We start from the raw sequence: 19,633 nt of genomic DNA, 5'->3' as shown, positions 1-19,633 counted from the left end.
TGGGGCATGAGTACATAAGCCCAGTAGGATACAGTGCATGGTCCCATCATGGCCACTAGATGACAGTATAAGCTTACAGGTGAACCGACTTGACTCCTTCCTCCATCCTCTTCTCACTTCTCTAATGTCTTATCTTAGCTGATAGCTTATTGAACACGCTAATAGTCACCACACACACATACATATGTACACATACTCCTACAAGCACATAGATACAATGCACACACCTGACTTACCTGACTTACTCCTTTCACCTCCTAGCGGAGCAGAGGGCTTCTCCAGCGGACTGTGTTCTGGGCAGTTTTGCATCTTGACCTCATTCAAGGTGTTTCTGCCTTATTCATCTCTTCCTCACTGTTTAGTATGGCGGCGGTAACTCCATGTTTCTGAACCATATAGTAAAACAGATTCAACCTTTGTGGTGGAGATGAGAAGTTAATTTTTGAGAGAGAGGTTTTTGGTGTTACAAATTCACTCACACACAGAAACCCACATTCACACATATAAACACAATTTTTTTTATTTGAGTCATTTAGCAGACACTCTTATCCAGAGCGACTTACAGTAGTGAATACATACATTTGATACATTTTTTTTTTTTTTGTACTGGCCCCCCGTGGGAATTGAACCCACAACCCTAGCGTTGCACACAACATGCTCTACCAACTGAGCCACAGGGATGACCACATTCATCACACATAAAAACACACATTCACACATATTAACACACATTCACACATTCACACATATAAACACACATTCACACATTCACACATATAAACACACATATAAACACACATTTTCACACACATTCACACACATTCACACATATAAACACACATTCACACATATAAACATACATATAAACACACATTCACACACATTCACATATAAAGGATAGCAAAACAAGAATAATTTGGACAAGTGGAGACATTTTGCGGGTCTCCACAAGGAAAAATGATATTTTAAACTCAGGGGTTAGGTTTAGGGTTAGGGTTAGAATCAAGGTTAGGGGTTTGGGGTTAAGGTTAGGATTAGGGTTAGAATCAGGGTTAGGGGTTTGGGGTTAAGGTTAGGTTTAGGTTTAGGGTTTGGGGTCAGGGTTAGGGTTAGGGTAAGGTTAGGTTAAGGCTTAAGGTTAGGGTTTGGTTTAGGTTTAGGGTTTGGGGTCAGGGTTAGGGTCAGGGTAAGGTTAGGGTTAGGTTAAGAGTTAAGGTCAGGGTTTGGGAAAATAGGATATTGAATAGAAATCAATTGTTTGTTCCCCACAAGGATAGTAACAGAAATGTGTGTGTGTGTGTGTGTGTGTGTGTGTGTGTGTGTGTGTGTGTGTGTGTGTGTGTGTGTGTGTGTGTGTGTGCCTGCGTGTGTGTTAATTTTAAAGCCGTGTAAATCCAACCAGAGGAGACTGTTTCTCCACCGCTAAGTCTTTTCTATTTAGTATTTATTTAGAAATATGACCAGCAGGGCATTCTCAGAACAGGGCATTCTCAGAACAGGGCATGCTCAGAACAGAACATGCTCAGAACAGGGCATGCTCAGAACAGGGCATGCTCAGAACAGAACATGCTCAGAACAGGGCATGCTCAGAACAGGGCATGCTCAGAACAGAACATGCTCAGAACAGGGCATTCTCAGAACAGGGCATGCTCAGAACAGAACATGCTCAGAACAGGGCATGCTCAGAACAGGGCATGCTCAGAACAGAACATGCTCAGAACAGGGCATGCTCAGAACAGAACATGCTCAGAACAGGGCATGCTTAGAACAGAACATGCTCAGAACAGGGCATGCTCAGAACAGATCATGCTCAGAACAGGGCATGCTCAGAACAGAACATGCTCAGAACAGGGCATGCTCAGAACAGGGCATGCTCCGAACAGGGCATGCTTAGAACAGGGCATGCTTAGAACAGAACATGCTCAGAACAGGGCATGCTCAGAACAGGGCATGCTTAGAACAGGGCATGCTTCGAACAGAACATGCTCAGAACAGGGCATTTTTAGAACAGGGCATACTTAGAACAGAACATGCTCAGAACAGGGCATTTTTAGAACAGGGCATACTTAGAACTGAACATGCTCAGAACAGGGCATTTTTAGAACAGGGCATGCTCAGAACAGGGCATGCTCAGAACAGAACATGCTCAGAACAGGGCATGCTCAGAACAGAACATGCTCAGAACAGGGCATGCTTAGAACAGAACATGCTCAGAACAGGGCATGCTCAGAACAGATCATGCTCAGAACAGGGCATGCTCAGAACAGAACATGCTCAGAACAGGGCATGCTCAGAACAGGGCATGCTCAGAACAGGGCATGCTTAGAACAGGGCATGCTTAGAACAGGGCATGCTCAGAACAGGGCATGCTCCGAACAGGGCATGCTTAGAACAGGGCATGCTCAGAACAGGGCATTTTTAGAACAGGGCATACTTAGAACAGAACATGCTCAGAACAGGGCATTTTTAGAACAGGGCATACTTAGAACAGAACATGCTCAGAACAGGGAATTTTTAGAACAGGGCATGCTCAGAACAGAACATGCTTAGAACAGAACATGCTCAGAACAGGGCATGCTCAGAACAGAACATGCTCAGAACAGGGCATGCTTAGAACAGAACATGCTCAGAACAGGGCATGCTCAGAACAGATCATGCTCAGAACAGGGCATGCTCAGAACAGAACATGCTCAGAACAGGGCATGCTCAGAACTGGGCATGCTCAGAACAGGGCATGCTCAGAACAGGGCATGCTCAGAACAGGGCATGCTTAGAACAGGGCATGCTTAGAACAGAACATGCTCAGAACAGGGCATGCTCAGAACAGGGCATGCTTAGAACAGGGCATGCTTCGAACAGAACATGCTCAGAACAGGGCATTTTTAGAACAGGGCATACTTAGAACAGAACATGCTCAGAACAGGGCATTTTTAGAACAGGGCATACTTAGAACAGAACATGCTCAGAACAGGGCATTTTTAGAACAGGGCATTTTTAGAACAGGGCATGCTTAGAATGTCAGCTGCTTCTCCATTATATTATATTTTATTATATAAGAGTGTGCATTACAATGAAGCCTAAACATATATTTAAAACATATATACACACGATACAAGAAAGAGTGTTTGAAGTTTGACTGGCTAACTGGATCCCACCTCCTTCCTCTCCTCTTCTTCCCCAGGATCGGTGCACTGTGTGTGGGGTGAGGAGGTCAGCGTGAGGGAGTCCCTCTGGATCTCCATATTAGCTTTAGGCTACAGCTGCTCTTCTGAGATTGGCACCTCAAACATAAAGATCCCCTCCTGTGTGTGTGTGTGTGTGTGTGTGTGTGTGTGTGTGTGTGTGTGTGTGTGTGTGTGTGTGTGTGTGTGTGTGTGTGTGTGTGTGTGTGTGTGTGTGTGTGTGTGTGTGTGTGTGTGTGTGTGTGTGCGATAACAGTAATATAGATGTCTCCAGCGTGAAGGAGGGGAGGGATTAAGCCTTCACCAGAACATCAGATACAACGCAAGGGATGATGGGATAGATATCTATCCACCACTGGATATCTGGTCTCTCCTATCCCACGTCTCTCTCTGCTTGGTTACACTTAATATTACACTCCAGACTGAGAGAATACAGTATTAACTTTAATACTTATAGGTAATGACATATTTCTTACCCGTTAACACTGATTTATTAGGCTCTTATGTTTCTTCTCACATGATAATTCTGGTCAATAATACAATTTAGGCCGGGATTCAATCCAACCGTGGGTTGTCGACAATGCAGCTTTTAAAGGCAATGTTCGCGGAGATCCCATTCACAGTAAATGCTGCATACTGTATTTGGGTGCTCAATCAGAAATGACCTAAAAGCCACATTGTTGATAACCTGCGATTGGATGGAGTCTTCTCTCTCACACAGAAACATAAACGTACCATACAAATAACGTCTTAGAATGGTTTTCAGGTAGTATCATAATAGCAGGAAGACTCCCCTTAGCAGGTAACTGATTAAATGCTCAGAATAAGACGTGTGTGCATGCCAGTTCGTCATTGTAAATAAGACACCGTTGTGTGTTTACCTACCTATAAAGCTTCAATGGAAATAAAAAGTAGATACACGTGTAGGAAGTGAATAGAAATACTAAAGGCCGGCACCAGGCATAAACGACATAGTCGCTGTCTCAACTTACAGTGGAGTTACAATAATAGAATACACAAGATGCAATTTTGAAATGTGGTTCTGCATCAGTAACTGATGTCACTCATTTAGCATGTCAACTAACAATTTTTTGATTGGTAAGTTAGTCTAGCCAGTTATCTAAACTTGTAGTAATCAATGCCGAATACCGACCGGGCATGCAGGGCCGCTGCCCAGGGGCCCTGAACTCCAGGGGACCACCATTGATTTTGTTAGTCACTCTAACTCAGATATCATTAACATTGGAATAAGTCTTGACAAAATGTGTAGAATTGCAGGAAATTAGCTTTCAAACTGCAAAGATTTATCTCCACCCCATGGCAAAATGGGTAGAATTGCATGAAATTTGTTATAAAATTGGAACATTTTCTCTCCATCACATTGCAACATGTGTAGAATTGCAGGAAAGGTACTTTAAAATGTTTTTTTTTTTCTCTCCGTCGTCTAGAGGGGGGTCACTAAAATGTTTTGTCCCCGAGGTGGGGGGTTTAGGGCCCCCAAATGTCTGGAAATATTACATATTGCAATAGTATAACATTTAAATCTAAAAAAACATGAACTGAGCTTTCCACTAGACTCTGATGTGTCTGGCAAAAGTAGGATTGAAAGATCCATGACATTCATCCCTTCATCCATCCATCCCTCTGTTCCTCCTTCCCTCCATACTCCGTCCTTCACCCTCCAACCTTGAATTTCTCACCAGTGTTTGAGGTGTCATTTCACCAAATCCAGACCTTCCTTTCACACAAACACACACACACACACACACACACACACACACACACACACACACACACACACACACACACACACACACACACACACACACACACACACACACACACACACACACACACACCTCTCTTTGACTGACACCTTACCTGCCAAGGTGCGGTACCTGATAACACATAACAAACCATCAGTTTAACCCTGTATAATATATATCATTACACATTCCATATTTATATTTTAACTTAAATGGGTTGTATTTTCTAAGATGGTGGAATGATCATTTCACTCACCGTTTTACGGTAATAGCTAAACTAAACTATCCTATATCTTTTCCGCTTCTCCATTTTCCATTATCATTTCATTTTCCATTATCATTTCATTTTCCATTATCATTTCAAGACCTACAATTTTATATCTTCTATTTATTTTATTTAACTTTTATTTACTGTAACCAGGCGAGTCAGATGAGAAAACATTTTATTCACAAGACACCTGGTGGCCTAATGGTCTTCATTAATTAAATATATAATATCACTACTAAACAATGTATTAATCATGAACTAACTATGGGGTAATAGTTTGTAAGCAGTTTATGATGAGGTTAAATTAGAGCAGGGTTTAAATTCAGTGTCACCACGGTCTTTATACAGACTCAGCGCCTCGCTGACATTCCGCTAAAACAACAAGTCAACTCCAGCTGTCCAACCCTGAATATTTCCCTCTGATAAACGACCATGGTGTGTGTGTGTGTGTGTGTGTGTGTGTGTGTGTGTGTGTGTGTGTGTGTGTGTGTGTGTGTGTGTGTGTGTGTGTGTGCGTGTGTGCTAAGGCAGGCGTCAGTGAACACGTGGAACTCTCAGCTTTCGATCCCCACTAATCGTCGTTGGAACAGAGTTGATTTTAGCTCCATCATTATTCATCTGTCTCTGGCTTCTTGGTTTCACAAACAGTTTGGTTTCTTAAGAAATCAATAATGGGGTTAGTGTGTGTTTGCGTGAAATAGAAAATAATACAATGGGCGCCGGAGGAGATGGCTCCTAACCAATTGTGCTATTGTGTGTTTTTTCACGTTAATTGTAACTTATTTGGTACGCAATGGCTCTGCCACTGTCTCTTAACTTCTGGATATCAGGACAGCGATTACTCACCTTGTACTGGACAAAGATTTTTTTCTTTAATGAGTCGAACACGAAGGATTTACTTGAGACACTGGACAATACCCAACATCCCCGTTATTCGCATGATGAAGAGATGGATATATCGGGGACGTAGGTCGGGGGGCCTTGTAAGAATCCGACGGCGAGTGGGTAATCTGCCTCTACCATCAGTCCCATTAGCCAACGTGCAATCATTGGATAATAAAATGGACTAACCTACCAACAGGACATTAAAAACTGTAATATCTTATGTTTCACCGAGTCGTGGCTGAATGACGACATGGATAATATAAAGTTGGCTGGTTTTTTCATGCATCGGAAAGATAAAATAGCTGCCTCCGAAAGACAAGGGGTGGAGGTCTGTGTCTTTTTGTCAATAACAGCTGGTGCACGAAATCTGATATTAAGGAAGTCTCAAGGTTTTGCTCGCATAAGGTGGAGTATCTCATGATAAGCTGTAGACCACACTATTTACCAGGAGTTTTCATCTATATTTTTCAGAGCTGTCTATTTACCACCACAAACTGTTGCTGGCATGAAGACCGCACTCAACGAGCTGTATAAGGCTATAAGCAAACAAGAAAATGAGGCGCCCCTAGTGGCCGGGGACTTTAATGCAGGGAAACTTAAATCCGTTTTACCTCATTTCTACCAGCATGTTACATGTGCAACCATAGGGAAAAAAAACTCTAGACCACCTTTACTCCACATACAGAGACGCATACAAAGCTCTCCCTCTCCTTCCATGTGGTAAATCTGACCATAACTCTATCCTCCTGATTCCTGCTTACAAGCTAAAACTAAAGCAGGAAGTACCAGTGACTCGCTCAATACGGAAGTGGTCAGATGACGCAGATGCTAAGCTACAGGACTGTTTTGCTAGCACAGACTGGAATATGTTCCTGGATTCTTCCGATGGCATTGAGGAGTACACCACATCAGTCACTGGCTTCATCAATAAGTGCATTGATGAAGTCGTCTCCACAGTGACCGTATGTACATACCCCAACAAGAAGCCATGGATTACAGGCAACATCTGCACTGAGCTAAAGGGTAGAGCTGCCGCTTTCAAGGAGCGGGACTCTAACCCGGACGCTTATAAGAAATCCCGCTATAACCTCAGATGAGTCATCAAACAGGCAAAACGTCAATACAGGACTAAGTTTGGATCATACTACAATGTCTCCGACGCTCGTCGGATGTGGCAGGGCTTGCAAACTATTACGGACTACAAAGGGAAGCACAGCAGCGAGCTGCCCAGTGACACAAGCCTACCAGATGAGCTAAATTACTTTTATGCTCGCTTCGAGGCAAGCAACACTGAAGCATGCATGAGAGCACCAGCTGTTCCGGACAAATGTGATCACGCTCTCCATAGTCGATGTGAGTAAGACCTTTAAACAGGTCAACATTCACAAGGCCACAAGGCCAGACGGATTACCAGGACGTATACTCTGAGCATGCGCTGACCAACTGGCAAGTGTCTTCACTGACATTTTCAAACTGTCCCTGACCGAGTTTGTAATACCAACATGTTTCAAGCAGACCACCAAGGTAACCTGCCTAAATGACTAGCGACCCGTATTACTCATATCTGTAGCCATGAAGTGCTTTGAAAGGCTGGTCATGGCTCACATCAATACCATTATCCCAGAAACCCTAGACCCACTCCAATTTGCATACCAATCCAACAGATCCACAGATGACACAATCTCTATTGCACTCCACAATGCCCTTTCCCACCTAGACAAAAGGAACACCTACGTGAGAATGCTATTCATTGACTGCAGCTCAGCGTTCAACACCATAGTGCCCTCAAAGCTCAATACTAAGCTAAGGACCCTGGGACTAAACACCTCCCTCTGCAACTGGATCCTGGACTTCCTGACAGGCCACCCCCAGGTGGTAAGGGTAGGAAACAACACATCTGCCATGCTGATCCTCAACACGGGGGCACCTCAGGGGTGCATGCTCAGTCCCCTCCTGTACTCCCTGTTCACCAATGACTGCATGGCCAAACACGACTCCAACACCATCATTAAGGTAGCTGACAACACAACATTGGTAGGCCTGATCACAGACAATGATGAGACAGCCTATAGGGAGGAGGTCAGAGACCTGGCAGTGGGGTGCCAGGATAACAACCTCTCCCTCAACGTGATCAAGACAAGACAAGGAGATGATTGTGGACTACAGGAAAAGGAGGGCACACCCTCATTCTCATCAACGGGGCTGTAGTGGAGCAGGTTGTGAGCTTCAAGTTCCTTGGTGTCCACATTACCAATTAACTATCATGGTCTAAACACACCAAGACAGTTGTGAAGAGGGCACGACAACACCTATTCCCCCTTGGGAGACTGAAAAGATTTGACATGGGTCCGCAGATCGTCAAAAGTTCTACAGCTGCACCATCGAGAGCATCCTGACTGGTTGCAGTTTGAGAAACAGACGCCTCACAAGTCCTCAACTTGCAGTTTCATTAAATAGTACCAGTCTCAACGTCAACAGTAAAGAGGTGACTTCGGGATGCTGGCCTTCTGGGCAGATTTCCTCTGTCCAGTGTCTGTGTTCTTTTGGCCATCTTAATCTTTTATTTTACTGGCCAGTCTGAGATATGGCTTTTTCTTTGCAACTCTGCCTAGAAGGCCAGCATCCCGGAGTCGCCTCTTCACTTTTGATGTTGAGACTGATGTTTTGTGGGTACTATTTAATGAAGCTGCCAGTTGAGAACTTGTGAGGCATCTGTTTCTCAAACTAAACACTCTAATGTACTTGTCCTCTTGCTCAGTTGTGCACCGGGACCTCCCACTCCTCTCTATTCTGGTTAGAGACAGTTTGCGCTGTTCTGTGAAGGGAGTAGTACACAGCGTTGTATGAGATCTTCACTTTCTTTACAATTTCTCACATGGAATAGCCTTCATTTCTCAGAACAAGAATAGACTGACAAGTTTCAGAAGAAAGGTCTTGTTCTGGCCATTTTGATCCTGTAATCGAACCCACAAATGCTGATGCTCCAGATACTCAACTTGCTTCTTTAATCAGCACAACAGTTTTCAGCTGTGCTAACATAATTGCAAAAGGGTTTTCTAATAATTAATTAGCCTTTTAAAATGATAAACTTGGATTAGCTAACACAACATGTCATTGGAACACAGGAGTGATGGTTGCTGATAATGGGCCTCTGTACGCCTATGTAGATATTCCATTAAAAGTCAGCCGTTTCTAGCTACATTAGTAATTTACAACATTAACAATTTCTACACTGTGTTTCTGATCCATTTTATGTTATTTAAATGGACCAAAAAAATGATTTTCTTTCAAAAACAAGGACATTTCTAAGTGACCCCAAACTTTTGAACGGTAGTGTAGATATTACCTCGACAAACTTGTGCCCCCTCACATTGACTCTGTACCGGTACCCACCCAGCTTCACTACTGTTATTTTATTGTTGCTCTTTAATTATTTGTTATTTGTATAATTTATTTTTTCTTCTTCTTTTTCTTCCTTTTTTAAATGTAATTTTATTGTATTTCTTATAATTGTGTCTTTTTATATATATATATATATTTGGGGGGTTTTATTTGTTGTTGTTTTTTACTTTATTTTAGTAAATACTTTCTTAACACTTATTTTTCTTAAAACAGCCTTGTTGGTTAAGGGCTTGTAAGTAAGCATTTCAGGAATAAAATAGAATGGAATCGAATAAAGTGGAATAGAATATAATGGAATAGAATAGACTGGAATAGAATAGAATAGATGGAATTTAATAGAATATAATAGATTGGAATAGAATATAATGGAATATAATATGTTTGAATAGAATAGATTGGAATAGAATAGATTGAAATGGAATAGAATAGATTGGAATATAATCAAATAGAATGGAATAGAATAGAACGGAATGGAATAGAATAGATTGGAATAGAATATAATATAATAGATTGGAATATAATGGAATATACTAGATTGGAATAGAATAGAATATAATAGAATATTGCTCATACATTAGGGTTGTGAGAACAAGAGACCACATGCATACTGATATAGTACATGTAGTTCTAGATACTAAAGTAGATGTAATTATAGATACTATTGTAGATGTAGTTGTAGATACTATAGTACATGTAGTGTAGTTGTAGATACTGTGGTACATGTCGTTGTAGATGCTATAGTGCATGTAGTGTAATTGTAGATACTATAGTACATGTAGTTGTAGATACTGTAGTACATGTAATTTAGTTGTAGATACTATAGTATATGTAGTTGTAGATACTAAAGTACATGTAGTTGTAGATACTTTTGTAGATGTAGTTGTAGATACTATGGTAGATGTAGTTGTAGATACTATAGTACATGTAGTTCTAGATACAATAGTACATGTAATTTAGTTGTAGATACTATAGTATATGTAGTTGTAGATACTATAGTACATGTAGTTGTAGATACTATAGTACATGTAGTTCTAGATACTATAGTACATGTAGTTGTAGAGATAGTACATGAAGTTCTACATACTATAGAACATGTAGTTCTAGATACTATAGTACATGTAGTTGTAGATGCAGTACATGTAGTTCTAGATACTATAGTACATGTAGTTCTAGATACTATAGTACATGTAGTTCTAGATACTATAGTACATGTAGTTGTAGATGCAGTACATGTAGTTCTAGATACTATAGTACATGTAGTTCTAGATACTATAGTACATGTAGTTGTAGAGACAGTACATGTAGTTCTAGATACTATAGTACATGTAGTTGTAGATGCAGTACATGTAGTTCTAGATACAATTAGACACTTTTTCATCAATTGATTATTCCGTTATTGTCCCAATATAAACCCTTTATTCACGACATATTCAAGCAGTAAGGCACAATTAAGAGACCATGCAATATTGTGAATAAAGTCACAGGTAAAGGGCGTTGTTCGGCCCAACTCGCAGTCAATTAGCAAAAGCTCCAGAGCGATAATCAGCGCACTATATGAAATTCAAAAGGTCAAATTCTCCTGGAATGTATTTGTTTAAGATCATGAAATGTGTGTCAGGCTAAATCAGATATGTATATCATAAATACAGTAAGAATGCTGTGGCATTTAGTCCGGTGCAAAACACATGGAGCTCTGCTGCTGCTCTGCCTCTCTAAATGTGTTCAGTATGTCCCCTATATCATCAGTGACACACCAGTGACATGGTATAAATCAACCAGGACTTTGTCACGTCCCAAATATGTGCTGTGTAGGCATCTGTGTCCTCGGCATTTCCTGGCCTCCCCTTTAAAGGCCTAGTGCAGTCAAAAACCTGATTTCCCTGTGTTTTATACATATTTCCACACTATGAGGTTGGAATAATAGTGGGAAATTGGTGGAGTTTTGGCCAGCCTGGTGACATCAAATTAGTTAATAGACCAATAAGGGAGTTCCAAACCTCTCTGCTGATAACAGCTGGTTTTCCCATCACCACTCAGGCCACTCCCAGACAGGCCAAGCTAAATTCTTGCTTGGGAAATGGCTCTTTGCTAAGAAGCTATTTATGTTTATTTTTGAGCATTTTAATTTAAAACAATCATAGTCTGTTACTTAATCGTTACCCAGAAACTGTTTGATATTGAGATAAAAATGACTGCATTGGACCACCACTTTTAGAGAATACACATATGCTGGCCCCCTCTCCTCTCTCAATGTCCAGCTATGGTGAAATTCACAGGCTGAGCAATCGTCTTTCTTTCTCTACCTCCATCCTTTTCTCGATATCTTCATCTCTCCCCCTCCCCTATATCCGTCCATATCTCTCTCCTTCTTTTATTCCCTTTCTCCTTCTCTCTCCCTCCAGCCCCCATTCTCTCTCTCTCTCTCCATCTAGCTATCTATCGCTACTCTCTCTCTAAGCTGTTGAGACCCCGCCGGGCTTGTGGAGGTCACGATGGCTTCATCAAGTGACCCCCATATCACACATAGACACAGACATAGACACACACACAGCCCCCATACTGGCTGATGGCCTTTCCTCTTCTCTGATCCATATTTCAGAGGCTGCATCAGTGGGGCTCTAAGGGGCTAAGCCGGGATGAAACGCAGGGAGGGAGAGTGGAGAGCACAGCCAAGAAAATAGGCCTTTACAGTTAAGCAAACTGAGTTCCACATTTGCAATTTTATAAGTACCTAGGCAGTCGCATTGTAGAAATAATGTCATGCAGACCCTTACAGAAAAACCACATGATTTCACATGTGGAAAATCACATGATCATGTGAAAATGAGTTCTTGAACACTTCACATGTGATCACATGTTTTTACATGTGTAAAAATGTTATCACATGAAACTTTGCTTTACATGTTGTCACATTATCACATTAACTTCACATAAGATCACGTGATCACATGAAACCGTGTTTTTGGAACACCATGTGATCACATGTGAAATTCAGTTTTCTTAGTTGTCTCGTTTTTTCACAGAATCACTTACCGATTACCGATTACCTACCAGCATGACAAACAAAGCCAATTGAAGTCGAGAGTTTGGGTTACATTAGGTTCAATGCTGCACATTGGCTATGGTCTATGGAATATCATAATTGATGGAAATCATACAACACGGAAAACGATATATGTGGTTATATTTGATGACTGTTGACAGACCTAGGCGACTGAATGAAGAGAATAAAAAGAAATGAAAGTCCATGACCACGATTGAGTTTATTTCTCAAAAATATATCCTTTAAACAAATTATTTACATGTCGATAACTTTTTCATAGAAAATAAAACAGAAAACAAAAATACACAGCAAAGACAAACATTGCGAGTATAAATGGCAATAGGGAACGTGTGTGATCAAAAACAGGCCTATTGGCTAGGAACCTTGTCTCGCATCATATAGGCCTTCTGTTTTACAATCTGACGAGTTGAATCTTACGTTTCACTCACAAAAATATTAGACTATTCGATAAATTGTTCTTCGTTAAATAAGTATTCCAGATTATTATCCGATGATAACTCTTCACTGTTCATATTGTGGAAATTGTCGAGAGGGCCCGCTGCGCCGTTCCGTGGTGAGATCTTTTGATGAAGAGAAGAGAAAATAAAATACAAACGTCAGAAAATGTAAATGAGTATGACATTGAATAATTCATTTCCTATAATTATATTGCTATCAGGCCTATTTCATATCCTCCCTCAACATATGTGTATTCACTGGCAGGGCGTGAATAAATTGAGGGTATATTTAAATTGCGTGAACGATGATAAGTCAATGGCGCCGTTTCCAACCCTGATGGCCATATTAAACGGTATCTAGTGAGCCGTTGAAATCCGTTAAAGTAGACGGATTAGATCTCTTCAGATGATTTATGAGCTCGAGCTGTGACAGGCCAGTCGGTCAGGTGAAACCGCCTTTACCGGCGGGTTAAAAGGTTAATTTACCGGATGATTAAAATAGATGGCACATGACATAATGTCACGGTGAGGTTTGAAATATCGTACCTGTCAGTAATCAGCTGGAAGGGAGACTTCGGCGAGCCAGACCTGCGAATATTCACGTCATCTGTAAACAAATAAACATTCAGACAAATCAGTAAAATAATCAATAGGCTATCCTTAGTAGGCCAATTTTGAATTCGGCTAAGCCTGTTTTTAATACAATAGTATTTGAGTGATGTAACTGTAACTGGTTCGAAATAAATCTAGGCCTGTTGTTTATTAGGAGATGATACAATTGATACAATTTCAGTTTTCAGAAATATCATAATAAATACACAACATGACTTGAAACGAGTGTTAGATCAAAACGGTGTGCCATATTTGGAAGGGGATATTTGAAAAGCTGAAGGAAAACAAAGGGCCGAATTCATGAGACTGTTATTCATTTCCAAACAGATGAAAACTAGCCTATAATCATAATCATAAACATATATAAGCCTAAACCTAGGCTACAGTACATGCCATCTCGCTTTGGACTGAAGCTCTCCAACGACTCATCTCCACTCTCCTCCTCTGTGCACGATGCCCCTGAGGCCTGCGTCAACCGTGCGTCCTGATGGTTCAGCGGGCCATGGAGAGGCATGTGGTGTCCGGCTGGGTTTGCCGCGCCGAGAAGTGACCTGACACCCAGCAGAGAGTTGGCGCTGAGGAACGCCGCATTGGCCCAGTTGTGGAGCTGCTTCCCGATCTGGCATGTGTATATTCCATGACCCGGGAGTAGGGCCGGGTGGTGGGAGGGGATCGTGGCCTGGTGAGGAATCGAGACAGCCGGGGAAGGTTTGATGGAACTGTCGGGGCTTGTGGCCGTCTCCGCCAGAGACCAGATTTTGGGTTTGTTCTGTGGGGGCCTCTGGCACCCCGGTGCATTGGGGGAAAGATCCACAGCGTTTTTACAAGCACCAACAGGAGCCTTAATGAGAGAAATAGGCCCCTCCATACTTCTGAGGGCCTTGACAGACATCGTCCTCTGGCTCTCCAAGCTACCAGAATCCGATACGTCCCTGGCGGCCAGCTTCCCCTCTCCCTCCACTTCCCTCTGATCTCCTGGGTTTTCTTCGACTTTATCGATGTCGATACTTTCTAAATCGATCTCCTCCTCCTCTTCATCCTCGCTCCCATGTTTTTCAGGCTCGTCCTCATTGTCGCTGCTGAAGATCCGTCCATCCCGGTCCTCCGCGCTGCGGCCCCACGTCACCTTGTTCTCCTTCTTCAGACGCCGGCGCGCGTTGGCGAACCACGTGGACACCTGAACAGACGAAGGAATTAATTTATATACTTTATGGATCCTTTATTACAAATATTGATAATTAGGTTAATCAAGTCGTCAAATTAGTTTATCTTAAACTGGCAGAACCCATCAAAGTAGACTGTTTTCTGATCAAATGATGTAGGCCTAGTAGACGGGAAATAGTCCTGGCCTAAACCTTTTTATTCCCCATAGCAGTAGACCTTTATGTCTATATACCTGTGTGAGTGTCATCTTGGTGATGATGGCCAGCATGATCTTTTCTCCCTTGGTGGGATACGGGTTCTTCTGGTGCTCCTGCAACCAGGCCTTCAGAGTGCTGGTGGTCTCCCTCGTAGCGGCCTTGGCTCGGTTCGGGTCGCCATAGCCATACTGGCCGTACGGGTAGAACCCTGCGCTGGCGTGGACAGCCAGACCTCCCGGGTGAGCTCCTGGGCTGTCCTTCAGATCGTACTGAGGGTTCTGGGGGATAGAGAGGAATCCAATGAAATGATTCTCTCAAAAATGTAATAGTTCCAGGCCTATTCTTTATTTTTTTTAATGTTTTATCAAACGTGTATTATATAAGCTATTGACTTTCCAGTTCAAAATAAGTTTACAGTATGCTGTGTATTACGACTGAATCTAACAAGTACTATTTTCACACTTTCATAATGTATTGGCTATCTCCTAAAATAATCAACGACAATATTAGGGTGAGCTATTATTATTTCTAGGTTACGTAGAGTTTGTTTCTGACTGTTTCACACTATCGCAAATGTCATATACAATATAGCTTATAGATCATATTTTAATTGCTTCCCCAAACTTCACAAATTAGCATTAAATATTCAACAACATTGACAGTATGAATATATACATCAAACTTTAAATGTAATCAAATTGCAAATTGATTATGAGGGTTGATGATATGCTAAATAATGTAGCCGACATGTCTCTCATGTCTAATTGTTTGTTTATCCGAAATGTACTATTTCTGAAGCAACATCAAATGAGTAAATAACTACAACATTTCAACCATAGGCCTAGTGTAACTTTTCTTGTAAAAATAGGCTCGACTACCCAGTGAAAATATGCAAACGCATTTTTATCAACTAGCATTAGCCTAAATGTAAACGTTTGGTATTGGGCCATGAATAATAAACCACACAATCTCATTAACTATTTTTGTCCTAATTTCAAGAGCAGGCGTTTCAGTTTCGAAAAACATGATAGTTGACAGAACTTCAATTGAATAAAGGTCAAAATATAAAATAACTTTCCTATTACGATCCCATAATTTTTTTACTTTTCAATCCAATAAAGCCAATTCACTTGCATGCATTTAACCATCTTGCACATTCCATAAACACATGAGAAACAACCACTTTCGAACGAAGTTTAAATTCGACATTCCAAGAAAACATCTCTCCTACCATTTGCGATATGAGGGCGAGGTCTGCACCGCTGTAGGGGAGAAACGCGCTGTAGTTCTGAGCCGCCCACGGGTTACCATACATCCCCAGCATCGAGCTAACTGCAGCGGCAGTAGCTGCCTGATTCACGCCGCCATCCGCGCCTCCATCCCGGCCTAAGCCGGCCCGGTCGCCCCCGTAAACCTCCTGGGAGCCACTTAGAAACTGGGAGTACCCCAGCTGCGAGAAAGACATGTCCGGAGAGAAAGGCTCAATAAATCTCTCTGTCTCTCTTCTGTGTCAAAGGGGAGGAAAGGAAAATAGGAGGAATTCCCACTTTCCCAGAAAGATAAGGATGTCTAAATCACAAATCACGGTTAGTCACTAGTCAGCCAGTCAGTCAGTCAGTCAGACAGTCCCACTCCCCGACAGCGCAGCAAGCTCCAGTGATAGTGATGAGTTTGGAACTTGAGCGCCCAGTCAAGCCTTTCTCTCTCCCCGCAGGACTCTCTCTAGTGGAGCTGACGGGATGATTGGCAGGCTACTTAACAACCAAGCCCCTCCTTTGCCCCGGGCAAGAGATTAGTGCATTGGTTCGTTCGCTGGGTCGTGTGTGTGTGTGTGTGTGTGTGTGTGTGTGTGTGTGTGTGTGTGTGTGTGTGTGTGTGTGTGTGTGTGTCTAAGTCTTAGACTCTAAGAGATGGAGAGATTTTTGAATGGGTGCTCAAATAAGCAATGAAAAGAAACAACAGCAAAACAGCAAAAATCATAACAACAATAGTACCACTAATATTAATACTAAATAAAGACATGATAATAAAATTAGCCGTAAACACAATCATGCATATATATAATAGTTTGTATTATATAGCCTAATAAATACGATAAATAAATAATGTAGGCCTATAACAAAGGCATTTTTGCATTCATTTGAGCCTATTTTTGTATCTATTTCAAAACTCTTCTTAATTAACTACTCTTATGGTGCATTATACTTTCTTGCTACATTATAATTAAGATGAAATATATAAGTGGTCCTGTGAGACTGCGACATCGTAGAACCGCTCCAGAGGAGTATCGGCGACAGCATGGACACCAGATGGCCAAGGGAAGCGTCGACGCGGCCGGCCACAGATACCGCGGAATGTCGGGGGATATCAACGGAAGTCACTAAAGCATATTTTCAGATTAAAGATAAAGATAGAAGGGGCGAGAAAGAGGGAGATATAGAGGGAGGGAAGAGATTGTGTAGATATGACTCAGGAAGTCTGTGCATGGAAGGATGACAGATGTTGAGAGAGTTTGTAGTAAAATATATCTATCTACCTATTTAGAAGCAGAATATATCTATATAACAACATATGAGTTTGTGGTACTGTATGTCAACACGTTTTCAAAAATTAGTCTATTTTCTACGCAACTTTCCTAACAGGTGTAGGCTAATATTACGTGTTTTAGACTTATGTGACATTTATTTTATTTATTTAGGAAATGTGTTGATATTTGAATGAAATTGCCAGGTGTACTAGCAATAATCAACAAGGCATTTTAAACCACTTAATTGACAGTGGCAAGATGATGAAATTATACAAAAATACATGCCTTGAGCAAATACTGGTTGAATCAAGTTGTTTCCACGTAATTTCAACCCAAAACATATATGTGATGACGGTATGGTATGAAATATTACAGTATTTGTACTTTTATTTCATATCTTTATTTTTTAAAGTGCATCACCGTCTGCATTACACTCAAATAATCTTGATCCCTTTATTCAAAAAGAGATATCTACTCTAAAACATGTATAAACACAGAGAGACACTGCTAATGAGGTTTAACACCCCCATACCCCCACACCCCCATTCCCCCTCTCCTCTGCCCCTCTGGGGGTGGACTCTATCAGATGTTAGCTTAGTAATTAGTGATCCTCTTAAACACAGATTCATCATTTCACGCTGGACTAGCTGATGAGGATGGCTGGGTATGGTGGGCTGGCTAGCTCTCTCCTCTCCTCTCCTCTCCTCTCCTCTCCTCTCCTCTCCTCTCCTCTCCTCTCGCTCTCTCTCTCTCTCTCTCTCTCTTTCTCCCCACTCCCCTCTCCTCTGCCCTCCCTCTCTTTTCTCTCTTCTCTTCTCCTCTCCTGTCCTCTCCTCTCAGCCCTGTGCTGTGAAGCACTGAGAAGACCCTAATGATTTAATTACGGTGTTTAAAGCTCACTCTGAGCTGGCAAAACCATAGCTGACACACACACACACACACACACACACAGTTTATATTCCAACCCTGGCACCCAGGGCTCGGCTCATGAATCTCAAAGCTGTTTTCTAAACACACATTATGACGAGCAGCGCTGGGGGTAGCAGTGTGTGTGTGTGTGTTTGTGTGATGGATGCTTAATCTCCATGGCATTTTAAATGGCATTCATGGAAAGTGGTTATATCCTCATTGCCAAGGTAAGTGGAGCCAGGGGAATCCATTCCAGCTCCATAAAAGAGCAACGTTAAAGACTCTCACTCACCGTCTCTCTCTCTCTCTCTCTCTCTCTCTCTCTCTCTCTCTCTCTCTCTCTCTCTCCTCCTCCCCCTCCTCTCTCTCTCCTTCTTTCCATCTCTCTTTCCCTCTCTCTTTCTCCTATGTGTGAGTTCATCACTTCAAATGATATCCTCTCTCATGACAGGGGGAGGAAATGAGACACATCCACCATCTAATAGGATAATCTCTCTTTCTCTTTCTCTTTCTCTTTCTCTTTCTCTTTCTCTGTCTCTCTCTCTCTCTGTCTCTCTCTGTCTCTCTCTCTCTCTGTCTCTCTCTCTCTCTCTCTCTCTCTCTCTCTCTCTCTCTCTCTCTCTCTCTCTCTCTCTCTCTCTCTCTCTCTCTCTCTCTCTCTCTCTCTCTCTCTGCCTTTGTAGCCTCCTGATTTCCATAGTGTCTCTATGGATAGTGAGTTAATGAATTCCTCTGAGCTGGAGAAAGCAGGGAGAACGGTTTGGCGGTTTGGAAAAAGAGAGAGGGAGCGGGGGATAGAGAGAAGAGGAGGGGTATAGGAGAAAGGCTTTGAGCTATGCCATTCAACTTCACAGCCTCCCTCGGCCTGCTTGTGTATTCAGTGTGTGTGTTTGTGTGTGTGTGTGTACACGGAGCGCCCATCCAGGCCTTTTAACGTGAACCTGCTAAGACTACCAAATATTTATTCTGGCCCTGACCCTCTCTCTCTCTCTCTCTCTCTCTCTCTCTCTCTCTCTCTCTCTCTCTCTCTCTCTCTCTCTCTCTCTCTCTCTCTCTCTCTCTCTCTCTCTCTCTCTCTCTCTCTCTCTCTCTCTCTCTCTCTGTATGTAGGCTGTGGCTCTAGGATCCTCAGGAGGCTGGTTGACTCTCTTTGAATCCCACTCCCTCCCATTACCCTGCACTCAGACAAAGGAATAATTTATAGTGAGGAAAACACACAC

The 19,633-nt window shown here is 42.1% G+C and overlaps 1 protein-coding gene across 1 annotated transcript; it reads right to left on the bottom strand.

The window, feature by feature from the left end:
• Positions 1-12,741: 12,741 nt before the first annotated feature.
• Positions 12,742-16,691, bottom strand: irx1 (iroquois homeobox 1). The gene is made up of 5 exons (NM_001173950.1): positions 16,209-16,691; positions 15,013-15,255; positions 14,010-14,793; positions 13,551-13,611; positions 12,742-13,127 (listed from the first exon to the last, which is right to left on the bottom strand). Exons 1-5 carry the CDS (start codon positions 16,440-16,442, stop codon positions 13,076-13,078), a joined length of 1,374 nt encoding a protein of 457 aa, NP_001167421.1. The 5' UTR covers positions 16,443-16,691; the 3' UTR covers positions 12,742-13,075.
• Between the last annotated feature and the right edge of the window lie 2,942 nt (positions 16,692-19,633).

Source organism: Salmo salar, chromosome ssa14 (genome assembly GCF_905237065.1).
Source record: "Salmo salar chromosome ssa14, Ssal_v3.1, whole genome shotgun sequence".
Lineage (NCBI taxonomy): Eukaryota > Metazoa > Chordata > Actinopteri > Salmoniformes > Salmonidae > Salmo > Salmo salar.
The sequence above is the reverse complement of the archived record's forward strand: the minus strand, read 5'-3'. Positions and strand labels throughout refer to the sequence as shown.